The 27,883-nt window shown below is 36.5% G+C and overlaps 1 protein-coding gene across 1 annotated transcript in view; it reads right to left on the bottom strand.

Annotated features, from left to right (window-relative positions):
* Positions 1 to 27,883, bottom strand: part of na (sodium leak channel non-selective protein na) — a 605,671-nt gene that overhangs the window by 535,930 nt on the left and 41,858 nt on the right. The window contains exon 4 of the mRNA XM_090376183.1: positions 2,842 to 2,925. Within this exon, the coding sequence (XP_090232309.1) occupies positions 2,842 to 2,925 (84 nt within the window). The remainder of the gene's footprint in view (positions 1 to 2,841; positions 2,926 to 27,883) is intronic.

Here is a 27,883-nt window from a genome sequence, read left to right as displayed (position 1 = left end):
TAGCATTATTCAGATACTTAGTAATAATTAAAATAAAAATGTTCTTATATAAATAAAATTTATGTAAAAAAAGGTTTCTAATTAAGCACTTTTCATAAATTTATTGTTACACACAAAACACTAGAAGCGGAAAAGACAACACTAATCTGTTTAATGCTCTAACTCAAAACCCATTGCTCCTACTTCAAACTCAGTGTAGACTTTTCTTCTTGTATTTTAATGAACCATTCCCTCAATAAATACTGACATCAATTTCAAGGATGTCCTGTATATTCATACACCCATATACACATGTGGACATTGTACACACAAACCACATGAACATAAATACATGCACTCACACACACATGCATGTATGTGTGTCTGTATTGGGAATGTCCTAGTCCAGATAGTTGTAACTGCCTAAATGGGGAGCACAGTCTGGGTGGTCATAACTTGGCTACTTCTTGACTCAAATATTCATGTCCTCATACACATGTAAACACCCATGTACATATATACACTCTAATGCCTAAGCATATACAAATATATCAGGATACATGATCACATAAATATCATGAATATATAAGGAGATAAAGATACATTTACACATTCTTACATTCAATTATCAAACTTTACACATTCTGTCATATTGAGAAATGGGGACACAATTTTTGGGAGGGGGGGATTATACATTCTCACTGTGGACAGAGTTCGTGTATAGATGTTTCCACTGTGGTGAAAACATCTGTACCTGAACACTGTATAGAAATATAAGCTATCACAAATCACATCTGGCAATGTGGATGCGAATGAGAGCTTCATCCAAGCATAAACTTTCAATACATACTAACTGGCAGCCATTATTTACATACACAAACCTGTCCTTAGCCAAAGTTCACAGGAACATAGCCAGAGAAAACATACACTTGTGTACTCAAAAACAAGGTGCCTCCGTAGCCAGGTGGGCAGGAGCAGCAGTGCGTAGCACATGCTTCTTGATTAGACCGGGGTTCAAGCCCGTGACCACCAAATACGGAGGATGCGGAAAGGTCAGGGAATGACCACCGCATATCCAGGAGCAATATAGCCTTAGTTGCTAATGCTCCTAAAAACCAAATAACAAATAACAACTCAAAAACATGTACACATCATACACATTATGGTTACTGATTCACATGAACATACATATTACATTTTAACATATATACATTTGCTATCGTGGATATTCTATATGAGTGGGAAACACATTCTGACAGGCTGGTCTTATTTAGGTTTGTTTGTATTGGGAATGTCCTAGTCCAGATAGTTGTGACTGCCTAAATGGGGGGGCACAGTCTGGGTGGTCATAACTTGGCTACTTTGACTCAAAGACTTTTTGAGCATAGGTACAGAAGGCCATATGGCATGTTTCATCAAAGATGAGTAGATATTCACATCCATGATTTATTGGTCTTATCTTTGATATTAGTATACATCTGCTGGGATAATAGTTGAGACAGTCATATAGAACATGTGCCCAATCTTCATCTGCTCCACAGATACATTTAGGATCCTGTATGAGTCCTGGTTGACACAGTTTTGCATTCAGGAAACCATGCCCACATAAGCAGGAAGGCTGCATAGAGATCAGAGGCATACCAGGCAGGTGGTTTGGGGGGGGGGGGAATTACTGGATTTGATGTAACAGGTTGCAAAAGAGCTTCTCCGAATATGACAGCATGAAACAGTTTCTAATGTGGTAAGTATAAGGAAAATATATGCACACACATTAAAAAAAATTTTTGTGATTGCACCTCTCATGTAAGAGCAAATTGCACCACATGTAATACTTGTGCCCAGTTTGTGGTTTCCTATCTCAGAAGGTTAATTATTTTTATTTTATTCAAAATGGAAAGAAAATGTAGGGGGGGGTCATGAAAACTGTACTGTATTGACTGCTGCTTGTTGCTTCCATACTTCTTTTGGGTCCCTTAAACCAAACGATTTAACTCAGCATGTTATAGGAATGGCATGTAACTCAAGTGGAACACTTATGGCCATTTGGTCAAGTATGGCTTGTGTGAGAGAGAGGGGGGAGGGGAGGGGAGGGGAGGGGGAGGGGGAGAGGGAGAGAGAGAGAGACCTGGCTCATTTTACGATCTGTATATAGATATTCCTTAACAGAGTGTTCCAGGACAAGTGGACTAGTGATGGCTTGCTTGATAATTTTACCTTCTCCCTCTTCACTGACCATACTGAAGCCCAGATTTGTCATAATATGACAATGCTTTATGGAAGTTCATTAAACAAAACATGATCCAGGGGCACTCAATTGACAACCTGAAAAAAGCAGGGAAGCATTCAATGATTCTGAGAAGCATTCAGTAACAACACTCCAGAAATGCTGCTTTGATTGAACATGAAAATGGCAGGTTACACAGACACTCTAAATGAATGAAATGGTTACACAGACACTCTAAATGAAATTTTACTAGACTTTTATTTACATTAATCATATTTTATTTTTATAGTCAGGTGGAATGGGGAAGGGTTAACAGACTAATCACTAGAAAGTAGCTTTACATAGGCACATTATGCAAATATGAATTTCTGTATTTTTACCTTTGGTGGATATTACAAATAAATGATTTTTGTAAATTAATGTTTATGGGGTAGGTGGATCCTTAACAGGTGTAACACATATTACTTGAGATAAACATATCAAATAAGACTGTACCTTAACTAATTTTTTTTTTTTTTTTTTTTTTTAATTTGGAAGGGGGAACCCTTGAAAGGGGAGGGGAATCCTTGTGTGAAAATTTACAAATTCTTGATATTATTATGCCGAGACATTACATTCATAGATAATAATTCTTTTACCTGAAGGATAACAGATATCCAAAGAAAGAAAACCATTGTTGCATCAAACTGACACCATCTATCCTTTAAATATGGCACTTCACCCTGTAAATATATATTATAATATTAATATTTTATTTTACTAGATAATTTTCAATAAATAAACATATATAGAAGGTCTTTTTGAATAAGGTGTCAAAATTCTAGAATCATGAGCGAAAACCTTGGTGAAAATATCCACAAAAATATATCATTAAGCAAGTTAGACATATAATATTAATATTTTATTTTACTAGATAATTTTCAAGAAATAGAGGTATATACATATATAGGTGTTTTGAAGTAAGGAAGGTGTTCTGAAGAGCAGAAGGCATTAAAATTCTGAGTGGTAAAAATGTCAAAAGGGAAATGAAGATGTCCAAATCGCATTTGCTGAATGGCAGATGCCAATCCCATAAATAGCAAACATGGTGGCCATAACCTAGATAGAGGATATTTATTAATTATGACTGTTGTGTTTGTAATTTACTCTCATAAATCATGCAGTAGCACACATTCATACCAGTGGACATTCAAAGAGCTGTTATAATCCTAACCATTTATTAGTTGAAATAAACCATTTTTCTTTGTTGCCTATCACCTAAAGTCTGTGGACATCATGTACAAATGTCTAGATGCTTAATGATGTGCTTTTGGAAACATCTTCACTGAATATTTTTACCTCCTTTTAACAGCCCTTTGTCACTTCCAGAATTTTGATACCTTATTCAGAAACCCGTGTGTGTGTGTGTGTGTGTGTGTGTGTGTGTGTGTGTGTGTGTGTGTGTGTGTGTGTGTGTGTGTGTGTGAGTGTGTGTGTGAGAGAGAGAGAGAGTGATAGTATAAAATAGAATAAAATTTAAGGAAAGCAAAATTAATATTGAAAGACTAGTAAGTAAAGTATCAGAACATAAAACATTATTTTTTTATTTAATTAAAGGTTTGGATAGTATAACATTATTCCACAGCTATTTGGGAATTACACCGAATTTATGGCAAAAAAAATCATCAAAAACAAATTATTGTTTGTTTGTTTGTTTGTTATTTGGATTTTAGGAGCATTAGCAACTAAGGCCATATTGCTCCAGGATATACGGTGGTCATTCGCTGACCTTTCTGCATCCTCCGTATTTGGTGGTGATGGGCTCGAACCCCGGTCTAATCAAGAAGCGTGTGCTACGCACTGCTGCTCCTTCCCACCTAGCTACGGAGGTGCCAAAACAAATTATAAAGCTGATCTAATTTTTGGATTACTGTGTGCTATGGTTCAATACCTGATTTCTTTTATACTTATTTATTAAATTATTATAATTCCATTTGGTGGATCAGGCAATTATGCCTGAGTATAATTGTTAATATCTGTGTTTCACTAGCTTTTGATTATTATTATTATTATTATTATTATTATTATTATTATTAGCCTTAAGGTGCAAGGAAGCCTGAGGCTTATGCTACACCAGCCAAAAAAAAAAAAAAATTTCCGCGTTACCCTGAGAGAGAGAGAGAGAAGTAGAAGGGAATCACCAAGAAAGAGAAGGATGATGATATCCAGCTCAGGACCCTGGGTTTGCCAAGCCCATACTCACCAGATGTGAGCTCCTGGGGTCATTTTTACCTTGTGATCTATTAGACTACTCAAGTACACATAAGTAATACTGCCATCTTTTCCTGCCTTTCTTCACCTTTTTTAATACTCAATGGTTTCCCATATTCCCCCATGGACTTTTCAGTTTAAGGAAGACTCTATTCATTATATATATTAATTTGTTAACTGTTCATTGGCCTAACATATTTTCATATTTTATTATTTAAATGCATATCTTATGCATTTAAATATTTCCAATGCATATTTTATGATTTCTGGCTGATAATGCAGCCAGTCTCCTTGCCTAGCAAAAAAACAATCAGAGCCAATTGCAAATTATTGTTTAGATATATTGAATGGCACTAATCCTTGATAATGTGTCATTCAATGTATTCTATTAATGCTTAGCAGTATATTGTGTGTGTGTGTGTGTGTGTGTGTGTGTGTGTGTGTGTGTGTGTGTGTGTGTGTGTGTGTGTGTGTGTGTGTGTGTGTGTGTGTGTGTGTGTGTGAAAAGGTATTAATTTGCATTTTCCTTGGATTCAAGGCACCTAGCTGAATGGTTTTTATGTAAATAATAGGTTTAATTTTTTTTTCTAGCTAAAACACTAGTACATTTATATCTAACTATATATATATAAATAATATGTGGTTTAACATTAATATTACTACTTTTTATTTATATCCTTTTGCTTCCTTTACTGCTGTGCTGCGCATTTTGGAGCATTAGACATGTATTAACTTTTGTTATTTTCCTTTTTCCTGCTTATTTTGCTTCTTAACAGTTTAATATTACTACTATATATATGTGTGTGTGTGTGTGTGTGTGTGTGTGTGTGTGTGTGTGTGTGTGTGTGTGTGTAACACAGGTGGTCCCAGGTAAGGGCTAAAGGGACCATAGCCCATGATAATGGGAATTTTTTACCACTATAAGAGGGTTTAAGCTTAATGATGCACCAGAACACTGCTTTAGCCCTTCCCTTTAATTACTTTAGCTCCCCCCATTTAAAAAATCCTGGGTCCACCATTGTGTGTATGTATATAAATGTAAAAAAATGTAATGCAACTGAAGGCAAGAAATAAGAATAATGATGTAAATAATATGAAAATGAACAGCACGGTTGCATTATATATTTTTTTAGTATTATTTTTTTTAATTTCAAATTAATCCATGGCTATAACTATGGTCAGTGTCCATTGATACTGACACCTCTTAGTTTTCTTCTCCCCTTCCTCCTTCCTTTTTGTTCATATTTTCTGCTATAATCTTTGCTGTATTATTTCCCACATTTCCTCTGAGTTACTGCACAATATTATGCACTTTGGTTTACTGTTGAACTTGTGATATTTTACATTTTTGTATCAGCCAGTCTCTTCTGCTGTTATTAAACTTATTCCATTTAGGTTTCGTAATTTTGGCTGCTTTGGGCCTTCTATATATTTTCTAAATTTTATAATTCTATGGTTTACTGTGCTGTTCCATTTTCATATTATTCCACCAGTATCATTCTTATTTCTTGCTTTCAGTTACATTACACATTTTTGGTTTATAGTCTAGTGATATTTGTCTCTGCCACTTTCTTACAAAGCAGTATATATATATACTGCTTTGATAGGATATTATGATGTGGTTACAAAGGAACTGGATGCAAAAAATAATTTTGATATCATATATTTGGATTTCCGGAAAGCTTTTGACACTGTTGCGCATGAAAGACTATTGTACAAATTGGAGCAGAATGGTATTAAGGGTAAATTGCCACAATGGATAAAAGGATGGTTAAGTGGGAGAAGACAGAGGGTGGTAATCAATGGGTGCTGCTCTTCGTGGACTAATGTTATTAGTGGAGTCCCACAGGGTTCGGTGTTGGGTCCACTGTTGTTTTGTATATTTATCAATGATATTGATGAAGGTATATCACGCTTAATGTCGAAGTTTGCAGATGATACAAAGGTTGGCAGGGTTGTTAATGACAGTAATGGCAGTGTGCTACTGCAACAGGATCTAGATAATTTGGGCAGATGGGCTAAGAAGTGGCAACTGAAGTTTAACCTTGACAAATGCAAAGTACTGCATATGGGTAGAAGTAACCCCAGAGAAACGTACCAACTGTGTGGTACTACACTTAAGGTGGTAGAAAATGAAAAAGATCTGGGAGTAATTGTGCAGTCAGATATGAAGTTTTCTGAGCAATGCAGGTCATGGGGTTTTGTCAATGATATACAGGAATTTTGCTAGCAGGGAGAAGGAGGTGATTATCCCTCTGTATAAGGCAATGGTCAGGCCACGCCTTGAGTACTGCATACAGGTCTGGAGGCCTCATTTTAGGAAGGATGTAGATTTGTTTGAGCGTGTACAGAGAAGGGCAACAAGATTGGTGAAGGGAATGAAAGGATCCTCTTACCAAGAGAGGCTTAAGTTCTGCAAATTGCAGTGGCTGAAGACTAGGCACCTGCGCGGTGATCTGATTGAGGTGTATAAGGCCTTGAATGGGTTGAGCACACTGAATTCTGATGGGATCCTTCCACTTGTTCAGATTACGAACCTAAGGGGGCATAAATTCAAATTAAGAAAGGACAGATGTAGAATAGATGTGCGAAAATTCACCTTTAGCCAGCGTGTGGTTAATTGCTGGAACAAACTTCCATCTGTCGTTGTGGAAGTTGATAGGTTGAATAAATTTAAGGAGGAACTGGACAGGCATTTGGAGGGAATGGTGTGATTTTTTTTTTTTTTGGCTGATGCTGCATAAGCTCATACACTTGCTTTCTTGCATCACATGCCACTACTACTACATATTTCTTTTCTCTATCTCTTATTTTTTTGCAATTCTATTTATTTCATTATACTTGTAGAATATATATATGCATACATGAAAAGTCTGATCAAAAAGTTCCAGCACTGAATTTAATTAAAAATATATAATCCAACCCTAATCATGACTTAAACAGAGTCATTTCCTTCACAGGCTATTTCCATTAAGAGGTAATTACTAATTCATACACTGCTACACCATGATTATTACCTCTGTTAACTACATCATGTTTCTGAACTTCTAGCATTCCTTTGATAACATGCACTACCCTAGTTAAGTGACCATGTGCTTTAATTAAAAAATATCATACATAAAAATTGTATTGTACTGAATGAATGTGGTCTATTTGCTAGAATGTATGATTCTTTTTACCCTCCACTGGCCTCTCACGTCAAACAGCTGTTTCTGACCACAGGATTGCCACTTCCCTGCTGCCACCGCAGTCTCCAGTCCTAATGACATTTCTCCTCCATTTATTCTTAAAACTTGTTGTTGTTGTTGTTGATATGATGTTTAATGGCACAAGGGCTGCTAGGGCCATATTGTGCCTCTTAAAACTTGTGCACCAAGGAATTCCTAAGAAGAGGAAAAAATTTCTTTCCCTCCAATTATTGTCCACTGTACTTCACAGAAAAGTGGAGAACTCCATCAACCAACAATTTTCAAACTATTTTCAAATTTATCTGATTAGCAATCACCAATATTGATTCTGTCAAAGACTGGTAATATCTAGGCTTACATTATTCATCCTTACACAAATTTCATGCAAGAGTTCAGAGAAACTCAAGCAGTTGCTCTCAATATTTTTAAGGCATTTGTTCATATTTATCATAAAGGTCTTCAAAAAAGCTTCCACCTGCAGTCTGCATTTTCATTTTTGCAACTGGGCAGCCAGTTTTCTCTCTCTGACCAAGAAACCTTACTTTTCAACTAATTCTGAAAATACCTAAGGTTCTGTTCTTATGAACATTATTTTCCTCTTGTATCTTAACAACCTTCTTTCATTATTTGCAAATCCTATCTGTAGTTTTGCTGATGACAGTACACTGCATTCCAAATTTCACTTTAACAAAATCTGCTCTGCTCAAACAGCTACAAGTTCTCAAAAAATCAACACTAACAGTTCTTAAATACTAATATCTCCAGGTATTCTCCAGTGGAGAGAAAAAAACTTAGTTAACCTCAATCCTTCAGAAACACAGTCCTATCTAATTTCTCATAAAAATGAGGCTGCTGCTCCCATGCTTGTCTTCAACAATTCTCAAATTTCTAGACAAGATGTTTGTTTGTTATTTGGTTTTTAGGAGCATTAGCAACTAAGGCCATATTGCTCCGGGATATGCGTTATTTGGTTTTTAGGAGCATTAGCAACTAAGGCCATATTGCTCCGGGATATGCGGTGGTCATTCCCTGACCTTTCCGCATCCTCCATATTTGGTGGTGAAGGGCTCGAACCCGGGACTAATCAAGAAGCATGTGCTATGCACTGCTGCTCCTTCCCACCTGGCTACAGAGGCGCCTTCTAGACAAGAAGACTGCACATCTTTACTGATGATGAAGTGACTTATAACCTTTCTTGGTTTATGCATATCACAAATATTTCTTTCTCTTCACTTTCATCCTTGGTGTTGCTTTTCTTATGAATAGTTCTACACAAATCCCATATCTGACCTACCATGCATGCCTGCTGACTTCTCAACTTTCAACCACCACAAAGTATTAGAGTAGCACAGGTTCCAATATCTTTGTATTTGGGTTATCTTTAAAAAAAAAAAAAAAAAAAAAAAAAATGGTACTTACATTTTATGAATCCTTTCTGAAATAAACAGATACTATAAATGCTGTTACACATTCATTGGAACTTATGACAACATTGTTTCAATGCACAGCTCGCTTAAAAAATAATACTGTGCTTATATTGAAATATTAAACAGTAATACTGGCATGATTTTAGCATTAGTATAGGCATACGATGCAAGGAAGCAAGCTTATGCAGCATCAGCCAAAAAACAAAAAAAAACCCTCCCATCTCACCCCTCCATTCGTTCCAAATGCCAGCTCAGCCTTAAATTTATTTAGGTTATCAACTTCCACAACAAAAGATGGAAGTCTGTTCCACCAATCAACTACCCGCTGGATAAAGGCAAACTTACACACATCTATTCTACAACATAGACCCCAACCCACAAGCTGTACTAGGACCGAGCCATGATAATGGATAGGACAATCCTACACAACAGACCGCACATAAACCCTTGTGGAAGAGAAGGAAAAGGCTATCTATCTGATTGACATAGCGATACCCAACACTGGCAATCTGCAGAAAACCCATGGGGAAAAAATCAGGAAGTACACGAACCTAAGACAGGAGATCAAAGAGATGTGGCGTATGCAACAAGTAACGACCATCCCGATCATCATGTCAACCACAGGTATGGTGCCAAAGACCCTACATAACAGCCTAGCAGCAATAGGTCTCCCAGCAAACACCTACAAGGAACTCCAGAAAGTCACAATCCTGAACACCTGTAGGATAGTCAGAGTTCCTCGACCAACAGTAACACCAGACATAACAACTACCCTGTGTAATTGGTAGCAATACCCATCACGAGATGGAACCCCTAATCAGAGAGAAATAATAATAATAATAATAATAATAATAATAATAAAGGCACATTAAGTTTAATGTATGTTTGCAGATGATACAAATTTTGGCTTCGTGGTTAACAACAGGAATCAGGATATGCTGATGCAACAATCCTCCTATAAAAATTAAGCAGTGGGCCGAGGAGTGGCAAGTGAGGTTTAATGTTAGTAAATTCAAGGTACTGCCTACAGGCAGCAGCAATCTCAGGATAATGTATCAACTGTGCAGTACAACACTCAGGGTAGTGGAAAATGAAAAAGATCTGGGGCTCACTTTAAAGTCTGTTATGAAGCTCTCTAAGCAGTGCATATAGGATACTAAGGCAGCTTGTGAGCTCTGTCAGTGATATACAAGAATCTTGGTAGCAGGGTCAATGAGGTGATTATCCTTTGTATGATGCAATAGTCAGGTTACATCTTAAGAACTACATACAGGTCTATAAATCTCATTTCAGGAAGGATGCAAATCTGTTGTAAGAGATGCAGGTAAGAGCAACACAGGATTGGCCATTATTTAAGATTATTCGAGATTGATCATTACTTTACACAAATGGCCTAACCAAATTTATAAGGCAATGGTCAGGCCAAATGCTGAGAACTGCATACATATCTGAAAGTCTAATTTTAGGAAGAATAAGAATCTGTTGGAAAAGGCACAGAGAAAGCTTCTCTCCAAAAAAAAAAAAGACTATGTTGCAGCATATAGAAACTAAGCACATGCGAGGAGACCAAACTGAAGTGTGAAACTTAAGGCCTTGAATGCTGTTGGGATCCTAAATCATGTTCAGATGACACACATAAGGGTATATAAATTTAAATGGATAAAAGATAGTTGGAGGTTAGATGTGAAGAAATTTGCTTTCAGCTGGTGAATAACTGATTGTAGGAACAAATTTCCATCCAACACTGTGTAAGTGGATAGTCTGAATAAATTAAAGTAAGTGCTAGACAAATTATTAGTAGGGATGGATAGATAATGTGACTATTTTTTTTTTTTTTTAACTGATGCTGTATAAGCTTGCTTCCTTGCATCTTTTTTCACTAGTAATACTAATATGTTATTCTACATTTATCTCATCCAATTTTTTTTTTTTTTTTTTTTGTTAATTGTTGGCGCATTGGCATCTGTGGCCATAATGCACCTCCCAAAGTTTTTGCATTTTTCTCTGATCCAAGCCCAAGGCAGAATTCAAACCCGCAACCTTTGGGTTGCCAGGCAGGCACGTTACCCACCTAGCTAGCCCGGTCGGCTCTCATCCAAATAACTGATTACAGACAAGCTTATATCTGCCATACGCTTCTGTGTCACCTGATAATTTATATGCATCCCATACATTTTTCTTCTCTGCCACAAGCCTCATTAATTCATCTGACATCCATTTAGGTCTGAACCTTGAACAGTATTTCTTAGTTGGAATGAAAAGCCAAGTAGTCTCCAAGGTTAATTCCTTGAAGGCTTCCCATTTAGAATTCAACATTGGTAACATCATCAGTTGATCCCACTGTACAGAATTTAAAAACTGTCCAAGACCGCTGTAGTCACCTTTACAAAAGCAAAAGCCCTTCCCTTTAGCCTTTGATGGTAGTTACATCTTTAAGTAATTACATCTTTAAGTAATTCCCATATCAGTACATTGTGATCACTATCACCCAGTGTTTTCTTTATCTGCAAATTCTTAATGCATGAATAATCACAGCTGATAATCAGATCAAGAGTATTACTCCCTCTGGTTTCCTCTCAAATATACTGCTGTAGAAAACAGTCATCCAATGAATCCAAAAAAAGTCTTGCTAGTGTACAAGTGACCAACCCACAAGTTCCAGTCAATATCTGGAAAGTTAAAATCCCCCATTATAAGACATTCTGATTTATAGGCCCACTCTATTTCTCTGCATAATTGCTCATTATACCATAAGATTCTATAACACACACCTACTCTCATTTTTTCTTTCCCAGTGCTTATGTCACACCAAACAGACTTAACATTGCATTGTCCACCAACATCAATTGGATGCACTTCCTTAGATTTTATGTGTTTCTTAACTAACAGCATAACCCTTCCTCCCTTCCCGTCCTGTCTATCCTTTCTGTACACACTGTACTCCCCAAATTCCAATTCTGCACTGCTTATATCTGTGTGACACCCCTCTCTGATATCACAATAATATCTGCCTTTGATGTCTTGACTAGCACTTCAAGTTCATCAAATTTATTAACTATACTCCTAGCATTGGTGTACATGCAAGTATATATGGACCTGTTTCTACTCTTAGTTACCCTAACACAGCCCATGTATTTATTTGTTCCACTATGACTCCCAACAGTCCTGTAAATCTCCATTGTCTTGCTTTCCATGCTGCTGTTCATTCTAATAGAAGCAGTGCAAGAATCACTTGTGCCTCAAACTGTTAACCTTTTAGTCTGTGTATCCCCCCCCAAGCTAGCAGTTTTCCAATCCACCTAACACTACCTTGATATCATCAGCAAATATTCTTGCATTCTTTTTATTTAAGTGTACTCCATCCCTGTAGAAGCAGTCTCTCCTGTCAACATGCACAGACCAGGCTGAAAAAAATTCTACCCCTTAGCCTTGCACAATCTCTCTCCAGGGCCGAACTGATCGACAAAGCTCTCATCATATACTCCCTTCTATCATGTCTGGGCAGAATTGCAGACACTTTCACATTCAACCCTAAAATATTGGGTATATATATATACCCAATATATTGTGTATATCTTTAATTTTTTTAAATATATATTGTATTTAAATATACCCAATATATTGTGTATATCTTAAAAAATAAAATAAAAACTAGCTTCTAATTTAATTGAATGTTAATGATACAATAAATAGTCATTCTTTTAGCTTCTAAGCTCTATAGTAAAGTCAGATTTAGAGATTTTTTTTTTGGGATAACAGACAAGAAATAATTGAAAATGGTGCACTTAATAATTTTATTTTTTATTCTGACACTATTGGGATAAAAAGAACAAATAATATATTTAGGTTATCCAAAAAAGTTATTTCCCATCTACCTTACTTACAAAAATGAAGCCAAAACCAAAGCTTCACAAAAATAACAATTAACACAGGAATGAGCATATGACATAATGCACTATGTACACAAATACTGTACTGTAAAGAATTCTTTTACAGCTTTACTTTATCAATTAAAAAATAATGATGCACATCAAAAGTGAATACCATAATGGTGGGGTTTTTTTTGTGGTATTCAGTATACCTTTATATACAGGAGAGGCTTACTACAGAGTTAAAATAATTTAATTTTCATGAAAAAGATACTGGTCATTACAATAATAACATTAGCCCAACAAAAAGTTTTTAAATGCTTTATTTTGCAAAATAACTTTACAGAAAAACTGTTTCTGGCCTTATATCTATATTGGGGTACAAGTGTTGTTAATATAATAATCAATATATTGTGTATATCTTTAATTTCAAAAACTAGCTTCTAATTTAATTGAATGTTAATGATACAATAAATAGTCACTCTTTTAGCTTCTAAGCTCTATAGTAAAGTCAGATTTAGAGGAGCTGATAGCCAAAATAAATAGATTTCTTACCCTAGGTAGTAGTCTGCAGTAGATAGACTCATTTCTGGATGAAGACTTCCACAAGAAGATTGCAGAAAGAGGGTAGAAGGAGAGGCAGGAGTTTTAAAACAGGAAACAAAAGAATATATAGGAAATATTCACAAAAAGAAAAAGTCAGGAAGATTAAATGGAAGGTAATGGGTAGGTCAGGAGAGAAAGGGAGGTGAGGAAAGAGAGAGAGAAATATAAGGTTCTGACTGCATTACATAAGTCACTATATAAATACTCGTTCAAACAGTGCTACATAGTTAACAATAAAGAAAATACACAATCCTCCAACATCAGATTCAGAACATAATTGTTTATTAAATTGGCATTGCATGCAACAAGTGGAAGATACCATCATTTTGAGGGGAGTACATATAAGAGGCCAGCACATCATCAGAAAAGGACAATCAGAAGGTCACAATGAAGAAAATCTTCACACCCTCCCCTTTCTAAAGAGATGTTATAGTAAGAAGCAATAGTGTCTTGCAAGTGTGCCAATCAGACAAACAGTATGTGGGTGATACAAAAACAACTGTTTAAAGCAACAAAAGATTGACACTCAGAAAAGGGCAGTCAGAAGCAGGATGGAATGAAGAAAACCTTGACACCCTCCCCTTTCTAAAAAAGTATTATAGTAGAAAGTCACAATGCAGGTGTGTCAATCAGACAGAGTAAGTGGTGATACAAAATCAATCAACTGTTTAAAGCATCATATGGCAATAAATACTGCTATTAATCCAAACCTGGTAGGTGGTTATTAACCCTTTAGTAGGCATTCTGGCAAATTGGCTATACAAAAAAAAAAAAAAAAAAAAAGGAAAATAATAAAAAAAAAAGGAAAATAATAAAAAAAAAAGAAGAAAAAAAGAAAAACTTAGAAAATTTAAATTACTATTAGAATTATGTCAGTATGAATTCAGCAATCCTATAATAAGTATTCACTTTTGGTTAACATCATTAATTATTTTTAATTAATGATGTTTTCAATTTGGAAAAGTATAGCCAAAAAGTCTTTATACAGGTCCATTCTGTATAAAAAGTGACCCATGCAACCACTTCAGTTTTAATTTGTCATTGGGCTTGGATTATGTTTAAATTTTACTTGCTTCATGTTGGAAACAAGGTAGTTTGAAAACAATTATTAATATTATTGGAAAGCAAGATTGCTGTTACTAAAGATATCATTTATTATTAACCAATATAATGTCAGAAAAAAAGAATAAAATTATAAAGTGCACATTTTAAACAATTTCTTATTGTTTATTTCAAAAAAGCTGAATGGTATATATAAGAACCATAAGGCCAATTTTGGATTTCTTTTTGATGTGCCCACTAGAGGGTTAATGACTCTCAGTGCCCTACAGCAGTTGAAATGAGTTGCAATGGGAAAATGCAGTCAATCTTGTTGTGAGTGAGTGAGTGAGTGAGTGAGTGAGTGAGTGAGTGAGTGAGTGAGTGAGTGAGTGAGTGAGTGAGTGAGTGAGTGAGTGAGTGAGTGAGTGAGTGAGTGAGTGAGTGAGTGAGTGAGTGAGTGAGTGAGTGAGTGAGTGAGTGAGTGAGTGAGTGAGTGAGTGAGTGAGTGAGTGAGTGAGTGAGTGAGTGAGTGAGTGAGTGAGTGAGTGAGTGAGTGAGTGAGTGAGTGAGTGAGTGAGTGAGTGAGTGAGTGAGTGAGTGAGTGAGTGAGTGAGTGAGTGAGTGAGTGAGTGAGTGAGTGAGTGAGTGAGTGAGTGAGTGAGTGAGTGAGTGAGTGAGTGAGTGAGTGAGTGAGTGAGTGAGTGAGTGAGTGAGTGAGTGAGTGAGTGAGTGAGTGAGTGAGTGAGTGAGTGAGTGAGTGAGTGAGTGAGTGAGTGAGTGAGTGAGTGAGTGAGTGAGTGAGTGAGTGAGTGAGTGAGTGAGTGAGTGAGTGAGTGAGTGAGTGAGTGAGTGAGTGAGTGAGTGAGTGAGTGAGTGAGTGAGTGAGTGAGTGAGTGAGTGAGTGAGTGAGTGAGTGAGTGAGTGAGTGAGAGAGAGAGAGAGAGAGAGAGAGAGAGAGAGAGAGAGAGAGAGAGAGAGAGAGAGCTGTTAAACCAAACTACCACTAGAAAGATACTGTACAGAAGAGATATCACAGACATGCAGCAGTTTGTAAGCCAAAGCTGTCTAAAGCAGAGGGTAAAATGGAGTAATGATTTTGTGTTAGCAGTCTGTGCAGGATATTGCACTATGCTTTCTTCGTGCATGCCCATGGAGATTTTATGCAGATTGCACAATACTATACTGAAGTTTGGTTGTGGCAGCCCAATGGCTTAGGCTTGCTTCACACAACTTGACTGGGTCCCACTGGTTGCTATGCATTAAATTGTAAATGCTGATCCTACCATGACATCCTGGATTTTATGAAAAAAGGCCTAAACTGTATCAGCAAAATAATATCCTGTTTTGCTGGTTCTGCCAACAACACAATGGTTTGAGGACAATACTGTGAAAAATCTGGCTGGACCAACCCATAATCTCAAATGAATTCAAGGATGTTTTGGACCAAAAAGCAAAATCCACAATGAAACATTCAACTTCCGTAAATGAATCAGCCACTGCTCTGAGGAATGACTGGCACTAAATTCCAATATAACCTTTACCACAGAAATCTTGTTGAGTGAATTCCTAAATGTACCAGTCAATCTGAGCCTATGGTAGCCACACCAGATATTAAATTTTGCTTTTTTTAAAGTCTGTTTCTCTTGGTGTCTTATTCGTTGAAGGATAATGCATTTTATATATATATAAACTGCACTGTTCATAATTTTCTAATTTTCATTAACATCATCTATTTTTGTATTAACTAAATTGTTAAAATATAAAATATTAAGATGCTATATGGATGGTGCATCCTAATGAATCCTAACTATTCTAATTAGAAACAATTTTTTTCAGTATTATGTAATTCATTACAATAATATAGATACTTAATGTAAAAATCTCATACTATATTTTGTTTTGTTTCAGGTTATAAATTCAAAATCACACCCATGATAAATTAGCAAATATTTATATGAATTTTTTTAATAAATATGGCTGTCATCTACAAAAATACTTATTTCTTTTCTTATAAACATATCTTTATTCAATAATTTTTAGTGGCATAATCACATGAAAAATTACTTTAAATAATTCTGCTTAAAAGACATGCACAGAATTTAGAAACATTTGAATTTAACTAACATTACTGTGTGTTTTTGTGTAGACAAATTCAAAAATCAACAGTCTTACTAATTGTGTTTATATTCTAAAATATAAGGTAACAATATGCCAGTCATATGGAAAGCTAAGCAAGTAGCAATAAAAATAAAGCAGTACATAACTACAGAAAAAAATCGAGATAATGGTATTGCAGAAGTACTACATTTCTAAAATAGTTTTATAAAACAATTTTAGTTTTAACAAAAATAACAAACTTAACAAAACATATCAATTAATAAATTAATAAAACATGCCAATTAATATAACTTTAACAGCAACCCTTGATGCCACTAGGTCCAAATTTCATGAACATGAAATATCACTAATAAATGGAGACATACTCGTAAATCAACCACAAGAATGTGATCATTAATAGTAGTAGTAGCAATAATAATGACAAATTATGCAAGAAAGCAAATCTTAAATAGTATTAGCCAAAAAACACCACCTACACACTTCACCCATCTGTACCATCCAAGAATTTATTCAACTCATCCACTTCCACAACAACAGATGAAAGCCTGTTCCAACAATCAACAACCTGCTGGCTGAAGACAAATTTCTGAACATCTATCCTGCAACCAACTTTCCTCAACTTGAATTTATGTCCTCTCATGTGTGTAATCTTAGCAAGTGGAAGAATACCATTAAAATTTAGCTTACTCAATCCATTCAAGGCTTTAAACGCCTCAATAAAATCTCCCCACAAGTGCCTAATCTCAACATGTTGCAATTTGCAGAACTGAAGCCTCTCTAAGTGAGAGCACCCTATTGTTCCCTCACCAGTGGTCGCCCTTCTCTGCACCCATTCCACCAGATCTACATCCTTCCTAAAGTGAGGACTCAAGATGTGGCCTAACCATGGCCTTATACAAGGGATAATCACTCCTTATCCCTGCTAGCAAGGTTTCTGTATATCATTGGCAAAACCCCATGAGCAAGTCTGCACTGCTCAGAGAATTTCATGACTGATTGCACAATTATCCCCAGTTCTTTTTCATTCTTCATTACCCTCAGTGTAGCACCACACAGTTGATAAGTTAACTCTGGGGTTACTGCTACTCATATTCAGTACCCTGCATTTGTCAATGTTAAATTTCAACTGCCATTTTGCAGTCAATTGACCCAATTTTCCTATATCCTGTTGCAGTAGCTCACTCTAATGACTGTTACTAACCACCCTTCTAACCTTTGTATCATCGGCAAACTAAGACATCAAGCCTAATATACCTTCATCCATATCATTAATAAATATTGAAAACAATAAAGTGCCCAGCACTGAACCCTGGGGTCTCTGCTAATAACATTAATCCATGAAGTGTGGTGCCCATTGATAACCATTCTGTCTTCTTCCACTTAACCATCCCTTTATCCATAGCAGTAACCTGCCCTTGATGCCGCATTGCTCCAATTTGTACAGTAATCTTCCATGTGCAACAGTATCAAAAGCTTTGCTGAAATCCAAGTAAATGATATCAAAATTATTTTTGCATCCAGTTCCTTGGTTACTACATCATAGTAACCTATCAGATTAGTGAGACAAGACCAGCCCTTAACAAATCCATGCTGTGATTGCAGAATAATTGCATGTCTGTTCAAATAATCCTTCATTACTTCTTTAACCAGTGATTCCATTATTTTACCTGGAACAGATGTTAAGCTAACAGGTCTATAATTATTCATGTTGCATTGCATTTTGATCCCCTTTTATGAATCAGGGATACACCTGCACATCTCCAGTCTATTGCAACATCCCCTGAATCCAAGGATGCTCTCCTAATTATGGCTAAGAATTTGCTTACCTCCTTTGCCTCCCTTAAAATAATTGGATAGATTCCATCCACCCTAGGTGCTTTTTTTTCTCAATCTTCAACAATTTTCCCTCCACTTTCCTTTCAGTTATCACAAAGTTATTTATCTCTAGTTAGAGTTTGATAAACTTCTGACATCCCCTTCCCAAAAGAATTCCTCATATGTAAATGTAGATACAAAATACCTATTCAGTTTGTCTGCAATCTAATATAACACTAATTGTTGATAACCCCAAGCAAGGTTATTAACAGTTAACCCACAGACCTCAAGTGATTCTACCCATCCTTTTACAGTTAATATAAACATAGAGGTCTTTGCTGTTTTTCTTTGCATTCTTTGCAAAGTATTGCAAAAGTATTGTGTGCTGTACATGAGATGTATTATGATTGGTTCTGCTGTTATGTTCTGGCTTTTGGCTGCAGAACCCCTAATGGGACCCCATGTTCAGCAGATGGGCTATGAGGTGGCAACTAAACTTGAACACTGACAAATGAAAAATACTGTATAATGGTAGCAGTAACCCCAGAGTAACATTGTTGTTATTTGGTTTGTAGGAGCATTAGCTACTAAGGCCATATTGCTCCAGGGATATGCGATGGTCATTCCCTGACCTTTCCGCATCCTCCGTATTTGGTGGTCATGGGCTCAAACCCAAGTCTAATCAAGAAGCGTGTACTATGCACTGCTGCTCCTGCCCACCTGGCTACGGAGATGCCCCCAGAGTAACGTACCAACTATATGGTACTACAGTCAGGGTAGTGGAGAATAAAAAAGACCTGGAGTGATTGTGCAGTTAGATATGAAGTTTACAGAGAGGCTGCTACAGCAGCTCATGGGGTCTTGTCAATGGTATACAGGAACTTTGCTAATAGGGAAAAGGAGATGATTATCCCTTTGTATAAGGCAATGGTCAAATCATACCTTGAGTACTGCATAAAGGTCCAGAGGCCTCATTTTAAGAAGGCAGTAGAACTCCTGGAATGAGTACAGAGAAGGGCAACAAGATTGTTGAGGGAAACGAAGGGGTGCACTTACCAAGGAGGGCTTAAGTTCTGCAAATTGCAATATCTGGAGACTAGGCACCTTCGAGGTGCTCTAATTGAGGTGTTTAAGGCTTAGCTTAAGGTTTGAGCAAGCTCAATACTGATTAAATTCTTCCTCTTGCTCAGATTATTCACTTGAAGGAGCATAAATTCAAACTGAGGAAAGACAGTTGCAGAATAGATGTGCAGGAATTTGTCTTTAGCCATCAAGTGGTTGATTGTTGAAAGAAACTGCCAACTATCATTGTGTAAGTTTATATCTTAAATAAATTCAAAGAACTAGACAAACTTTTGGAAGGAATGAATAGGTGAAATGGAAATGGGTTTTTTTTTTTCTGTTTTTTTTCTGCTTGCTTTCTTACATCATATGCCACTACTAATTATAATGCTAATTCTAACACAGTCCTACTCTCAATTTTGTTTTCCCAGTGCTTATATCACACCAAACTGACTCAACATTGCACTCGTCTTCCATGTCAACTGGATGCACTGCCTTAGATTTAATATCCTTCCTAACTCAGAGCATAAACCCTTCACCTCTCTTGTCCTTCCTGTTTTGTACTCCCAATATTCAAATTCAGCATCACTTGTGCTATGACACCGTGTTTCTGCTATTTCTATAATGTCTGCATTTCGTGACTTAATCAGTACGTCAAATTCATCAAATTTATTTACGATGCTCCTAAACATTAGTGTACATGCAAATATACGTGCACATGTTCTTACTCTTAGTTACCTTAACACAGCCCATGTATTTATTTGTTCCATGATACCCCCCAGCAGGGCCTGAAGTCCTAGACACCTCACTTTCCAGGCAGCTGCATGTACCAACATTAGCAGTGCAAGAATCACTTTCACCTCTTCCTGTGGCTCCAGTTAAGCTATTAGTCTGTGTATTCCCTCCAAGCTAGCAGCTTTCCGACCCACCTATCACTGCCTTGATAGCATCAGCAAATATTCTTGCACCCCTTCTATTCAAATGTATCCTATCCCTGTAAAAACAGTCTCTCCTGTTAACAAGAACAGAACAAGCTGAGAAAAATTCGACTGCATGAGTCTTACACTACATATTCTCTTCAGGGCCGAACTGATTGGCAAATCACTCAGCATATACTCCCTCCTATCGAGTCTGGGCAGAATTGCAGACACTTTCAAATTCAAACTTAACTCGCAACGTTTTCGCAACTAAATAAATATTAAGACTGATCATTGTTGCAAATCACTGAAAGGCTAACAATCATGGGACACCACTACATTTGTATTACTTAGCATTTTTTATAAATTTACTAAATGGTATGTAGTATTAATTATATTTTTTTCTAAATTATTTTAGCAGCACATTCCTTCTGCAACACCTCAATCATCTCTCAATTTGTTTCTCGCCTCCCTCCACTTCTTTCATTGCTGTAGTTATGTACTGAATAATTACAGACCAGTTAGTTTAACTTCTGTTCCGGGTAAAATAATGGAGTCACTGGTTAAAGATGCATTGCAGGATCATCTAGACAAGACTGCAGCAATAATTCAGACACAGCATGGGTTTGTTAAGGGAAAGTCTTGTCTGACAAATTTGATTGGTTATTATGATGTGGTCACAAAGGAACTGGATGCAAAAAATAATTTTGATATCATATACTTGGATTTCAGGAAAGCTTTTGACACTGTTGCGCATGGAAGACTACTGTACAAATTGGAGCAGAATGGTATTAAGGGTAAGTTGCTACAATGGATAAAAGGATGGTTAAGTGGGAGAAGACAGAGGGTGGTAATCAATGGGTGCTGCTCTTCGTGGACTAATAGTAGTAGTAGTAGTAGTAGTAGTGGCACATGATGCAAGAAAGCAAGTGTAGGAGCTTATGCAGCATCAGCCAAAAAAAAAAAAAAAAAAAAAAAAAAAATCACACCATTCCCTCCAAATGCCTGTCCAGTTCCTCCTTAAATTTATTTAACCTATCAACTTCTACAACGACAGATGAAGAAGTTGATGAAGGTATATCAGGCTTAATGTCGAAGTTTGCAGATGACACGAAGGTTGGCAGGGTTGTTAATGACAGTAATGGCAGTGTGCTACTGCAACAGGATCTAGATAATTTGGGCAGATGGGCTAAGAAGTGGCAACTGAAGTTTAACCTTGACAAATGCAAAGTACTGCATATGGGTAGAAGTAACCCCAGAGAAACGTACCAACTGTGTGGTACTACACTTAAGGTGGTAGAAAATGAAAAAGACCTGGGAGTAATTGTGCAGTCAGATATGAAGTTTTCTGAGCAATGTAGACAGGCTGCTAGGGCAGGTCATGGGGTTTTGTCAATGATATATAGGAATTTTGCTAGCAGGGAAAAGGAGGTGATTGTCCCTCTGTATAAGGCAATGGTCAGGCCACGCCTTGAGTACTGCGTACAGGTCTGGAGGCCTCATTTTAGGAAGGATGTAGATTTGCTTGAGCGTGTACAGAGAAGAGCAACACGATTGGTGAGGGGAATGAAGGGATCCTCTTACCAAGAGAGGCTTAAGTTCTGCAAATTGCAGTGGCTGGAGACTAGGCACCTGCGCGGTGATCTGATTGAGGTCTATAAGGCCTTGAATGGGTTGAGCATGCTGAATTCTGATGGGATCCTCCCACTTGTTCAGAATACGAACCTACGGGGACATAAGTTCAAATTAAGAAAGGATAGATGTAGAATAGATGTGCGGAAATTTGCCTTTAGCCAGCGGGTGGTTAATTGCTGGAACAAACTTCCATCTGTCGTTGTGGAAGTTGATAGGTTAAATAAATTTAAGGAGGAACTGGACAGGCAATTGGAGGGTATGGTGTGATTTTTTTTTTTTTTTTTTGGCTGATGCTGCATAAGCTCCTACACTTGCTTTCTTGCATCAAATGCCACTACTACTACTACTACTACTACTACTACTACTGATTTTTTTTTTTTTATTCCTACTTGCTTGGCTTGGCATATTTGTACATATGTTTTAACTATTTTTCTGCAATAAGCAGTAGGGAATGTTTTGCAGCCACCAATGTTTGCTTTACTATCTTTTCGCTTTTTCTTATGCTCATTTTTCTTTATTACTCATTTAATTAAAGTTTAATTTTTTGAATGTCACATGGTTAGTTCTAGTAATTTAAGATACTAATCAATATTTCATACTGCCATCTACATTTCAATTTCTACTTAACCAGTATTTTTTGATTGAAATTAAGCTTTTGCTATTGAAACTTAGCCAGTATTTTTTGTTAATTCTTTGGTTTGTCTTGAAAGTGCTCTTATAATAGTTTTTCACTGCTTAAGGACCACCATTATTCAAAACTGCTTCATTAGTGGGCTGATTAGTGTATCTTTCAGGCTATTGATGTGCATATATTTGTTTAATTTTTGAAATGCAATGATTCCGTGCCCATTGTTATCCTTGTGGCCTTTCAACAATTCGGGACTCAATGACCAGTGTATTTTTTTATTTATTTTTTCTTCACACTAATGATCACGTCGTTATGGTTGGTTTACGTCTCCATTTATAGTGATATTTCAAGCAATTTAGACTTGGTGTCATCAAGGGGATGACGCTAAAGTTGTATTAATTGGCATGATTTATAAATTCATTAATTTGTATTTTTTACAAATTATTCCTGAAATGCAATCCATCTGCAATGCCCTTATCTTGATTTGTTCTCTTCCCCCTTCTCCCTTTGTGCTATTGTTATGTACTGATTTATTTTTATTCCTACTTACTTGGCTTGCCATACAATTGGCACCGGCCTTCACCACAATCTATAACAGGCATGGCCAACCTTTTCTTGCAGCATGCTACATATTTGGTTGAAAATGTGTCATGTGCCACCTAGGTGTGGATTCAGAAGCTACCAGAAACCCCTACTGATCCATGCCCAGTGCCACCAAATGCTATTGATAACTATGTAAAGGAATTTTATGCTAAGCATTTATAACAAAAAAAATTAAAACAATTTTGTTTCCACAAAGTTGGAAAATTACATTATATAGTTTCTATCCATAAAATAAACTATATATGTTACATATAAGTATATAGAATTAAGGACATTTTTTTTTACCTTGAAATAGGAAACAAAATAGGTTTTTAGTATTAGTATTAGCAATGGCCACATGGTGCAAGGATGCTGCACCAGCCAAAATAAATAATAATAAATTAATAATAATAAGAGAAAAGGAAATAGACAACCTATGCGTTTCCCTCCTCCCACAGGTAAGTATCCAGCTGACCTTTGAATTTCCCCAAACTGTCAGCCTCTACCACCCATGTAGGTAACTTATTCCAGTAATTTATAACTCATTAGCTAAAATAAAACTTCCTGCAATCCAGTCTAAACATCTCCCCACGTATCTTGAAATTATGGCCTCTTGTTCTAGAATCATAACCATGAAAATTTCATCCTTATCCATTTTACTTATGCCTCTCAGAGCCTTGAACACCTCAATCAAGTCTCCTCTAAAGTGCCTAGTTTCCAAGCTCTGGAATCCACATATTCGAAATCTTTCCCCATATGGATGCCCTTTTATTGATTTCACCAGTCAAGTTACCCATCATTGGACCCTTTCAAGAAGCACAATGTCTTTCTTTAGGTGCGGTCTCCATACATTCATTTATGAAAATCAAAAACAACAGTGGTTCTAATACTAATCCTTGGGGAACTCCACTTTTAACATCAATCTAATCTGAGGAATAACTATTTATGACAACCTTCTGCCTCCTTGCCCTGAAGCTATCCATCTAAGGATTTTCCCTGTGATTCCAACCTGTTCCAGCTTAGAAAGTAACCGCTCATGTGGGACTGAGTCAAATCCTTTGCTGAAATCCAAATAAACAATGTCGAAATTATTCCCTAAGTCCAGCTCTTGAGTGACCCTGTCAAAATAGATAACCAGATTAGTTAAACATGATTTTCCCTTTATAAAACCATGCTGAGTATCCTTCAGAATTCCATTTCTATCTAAATGATCTTGAATTCCACCCTTGATCATTGTCTCCATGACTGCCCTACTACTGAAGTCAGACTGATTGGCCAGTAATTTACAACTTCACTCTTAGAACCGCCCTTATGTCTTGGAGATACAGTGGCACTTTTCCAATCCAACGGAATCTCTCCCGATTCCAGTGATGCTCTCATAGTTAGCCTCAATGGTTCAATGCACACTCTTGCCGCCTCCCTTAAGATTATAGGGTATATGCCATCAATCCCAGGAGCCTTACTGGCCTGTAGGCTCAAAAGTTTTTTCATTAAATAACGCTAACTGTTGAGTTCATCTGCAACTTCAGCTGAGGGTATCTAATACCATCCCACATCCATTACATAAGGATCCGATCTGGTTGTCCTTCTCTTATTTGCATTTATATATGTAACGAATTCCTTATCCCTCTTCTTTGCTCTCTTTGCCAGTGATTTCTCATATTCTGTTTTGCCAGCCTAACCTTTTCTGTGGCACTATCACAGATCAATTTGTAGCTGTTATAGGCTTCAGTACTTTTTATTGTTCTGTAACTTTTCCATGCCATCTTTTTCTGCTCAAGTAATCTGACAACTTCATTATTCATCCAACTTGGAATTCTGGTGGAGCATTTTTTTTTAATGGCATATAAGCATTCAAGGCTTCTGTGATTAATGTTTTAAAGGTATACCATAATTCGATTGTATTTGCTCCTTGAGAGATATCTACCCAGTTAATAGAGGCCATGTAGCATCTTAAATTGTCATAATTTCCTTTCCTGAAATTATAACTCATTCCTTTGCCTTTAATTACTGGTCTCTCTCTCTCTCTCTCTCTCTCTTCATCATCCACCGCAGAACTCCGTGATCACTTCCTACTACTGGTTCCTGTACTGTCAGCCCTATTATGTCATCTGGTTCGTGGGTGATGAGGTCAAGAGTATTCTTTTCCCTAGTACTTTCCCTGACATGTTGATACAAATAACAATCATCTAGTTGATTTAAAAATTTTGTCCCCCATGTGGAGTTTCCTTCCCATTTGCTCCAATCAATAAGAGGCAAATTAAAATCACCCATAATAAGACATTCATGCTTACTTGCCCATTCCATTTGCATGCAGAGGCTCTCATCATAATCTTCACAATCACCTAGCCTGTAGATTACTCCCACTCTCATTATACTTTTGCTTCCAACAATCTCACACAATACAGATTTTATAATAGCATGCGAAACGCCTGAATCCAGGAAAGCTTTTGTCGCACTCGGGCTGCTTTTAATAAGAAGCATGACCCTGCCACCCTTTCTATCTTCCCTACCATTCCTAAATATATTATACATACCATACTGAAACCAATCATCCCCTATCTCCGGGTGGCACCATGTTTCCGTAAGCCCTATTATGTCAACGTTACTTGTCCTAACGAGCAGTTCGAATTTACTCATTTTATTGACGACACTTCTGACAATACTGTACAAACAATTAAGACTTAGTGTTCTTGTACAGTTAACTACCCTGACACAACCCTTAAAGTTATTTAAGCTCACTTCCCTGGTATTAGCTGCCTACTCATTTGAAAGTTTCTGCCCTCAGAACATCTTGCTAATATGTTCTGCTGGTAACAAACAAGAACTCTTGAGGTATGTTCAAGCACTAATTTGACCAATATTATCAGATTAATGTGTATCTATATTACCCTTGTCCTCCAAAACTAGCAGTTCCCTGAACCTTTAATGTATCCTCAATAATACTGGCAAAAACTCTTGCATCACCTTTTTTAAATGTTTCCTGTCTCTACAAAACAGATTCCTTCTACCTACAAGTGTGGGCCAAGCTGATAGAAATTTCCCCCCAAAAGCCTTGCAGAGTCCTTTAAGTCTTGAGTTAATCCACAAGGCTTTCAGCATATAATCCCTAGGCAGAATTGCAGATACACAGACATTGTGACCTAATTTGTGGCTTTTCTTCAGCATGGTCCTATATTTGTCTAACAAATCGTCAATATCATTAGTATGCTTAATATCATTAGTCCCCACATGAATAATAATATTCTCTTTACCCCCTAAAATCTGTCAATCTGTTGGTGACATCATTAATAGTTTCTCCTGGCAGACATACCCTGGTTCTAGTCCACCTATCCTTATTACAAAAAATATTACCCGTTTCCCTGACAATGGAGTCTCCTAATAAAATTAAGTCCTTTTGAACCATGTTTTATTGAAATTTATATCAATTACAAGTTCAATATCTATACTAGATGGTTCGTAGGTGGTGATGTAGAATTATTACAGAATCCTACCTTCAGACAAAACGGGGTTTAGGGATCTGCTTTTGCCAAAAGGCTCTCTGACCATATCTTCAACTTCATCCCAACTACTTCTACAGGAAGATCATAGGATTCAACAAGAATCTGGAAATGTCACTTACAAACAATCTAGTGTGGTTACTGAGCTCGTAATTGATATAAATTTCAATGAAATCTTTTTTCCCCCACTTCACATGGTAAAAAATTGTCCTTAATTATAGTTTATTTATTTTATGTTTACAGTAAGATCCCCGTATTTGTGGGGGATACGTTCCAAGACCTACCGTGGATGGCTGAAACTGCGGATATAAGCGAACACCTGCTGACCCATATATAACGTGATTTTCTTGTACATACATATGTATAATAAAGTTTAATTGAAAAATTAAACACACAGCAAGACATTATCAACATTAAATATGGTAATAATAAAGTACAGCAGACTCTTGATTTACCGGGACACTTCAAGACTCCAAATTAAAAAAAAACAAAAAAAAAAGAAATCATAAAATTCAAGTAATAACTAGAAGAGGTATAAACAGATATTTTGCAAGTCATAAATAAGCAAAAAGAACCGGCATTATAAGTTGTCTTTTGGGAGATTAGTGTACCTATTATCTTGCAACCTCCACTGTCTTCACACCTATCACTCAAAATAAAAAAATAAAAAGAGAGACCAAATGTTTAGTTTGATTTAGTGCATCGCATCAATTGTTGTGTTCCGTCGCACCACAAAAGGACAAATTTTGTTTTGTTTTGTTATTTATGTCAGCAGGGATGTCGCAATTTTTTTTTTATAGAGTAAATATTATTTATTTTTTTTTTTTTTGTTTAGAAATTGCAAAAATTATAGGCAAACGCAAGAGTTGTGCTTTCAATTAAACAAAAACTTGAAATTATTCAAAAGTTTGAAATCAGTGTATCCATTAAATCTCTAAAAAACATTATAATGTTGGTGACCAAACCATACGCGACATTGTAAAAAATAAAGGGAAGCACTGTATTGGACACGCGAGTAGTACGTGTTAAGTTTTTCAGTTTT

The sequence above is a fragment of the Mastigoproctus giganteus genome, chromosome 6, assembly GCF_048544385.1.
Source record: "Mastigoproctus giganteus isolate SK-2022 chromosome 6, ASM4854438v1, whole genome shotgun sequence".
In the NCBI taxonomy this organism is placed as follows: Eukaryota; Metazoa; Arthropoda; class Arachnida; order Uropygi; family Thelyphonidae; genus Mastigoproctus; species Mastigoproctus giganteus.
This window is presented reverse-complemented; position numbering and strand designations above follow the sequence as displayed.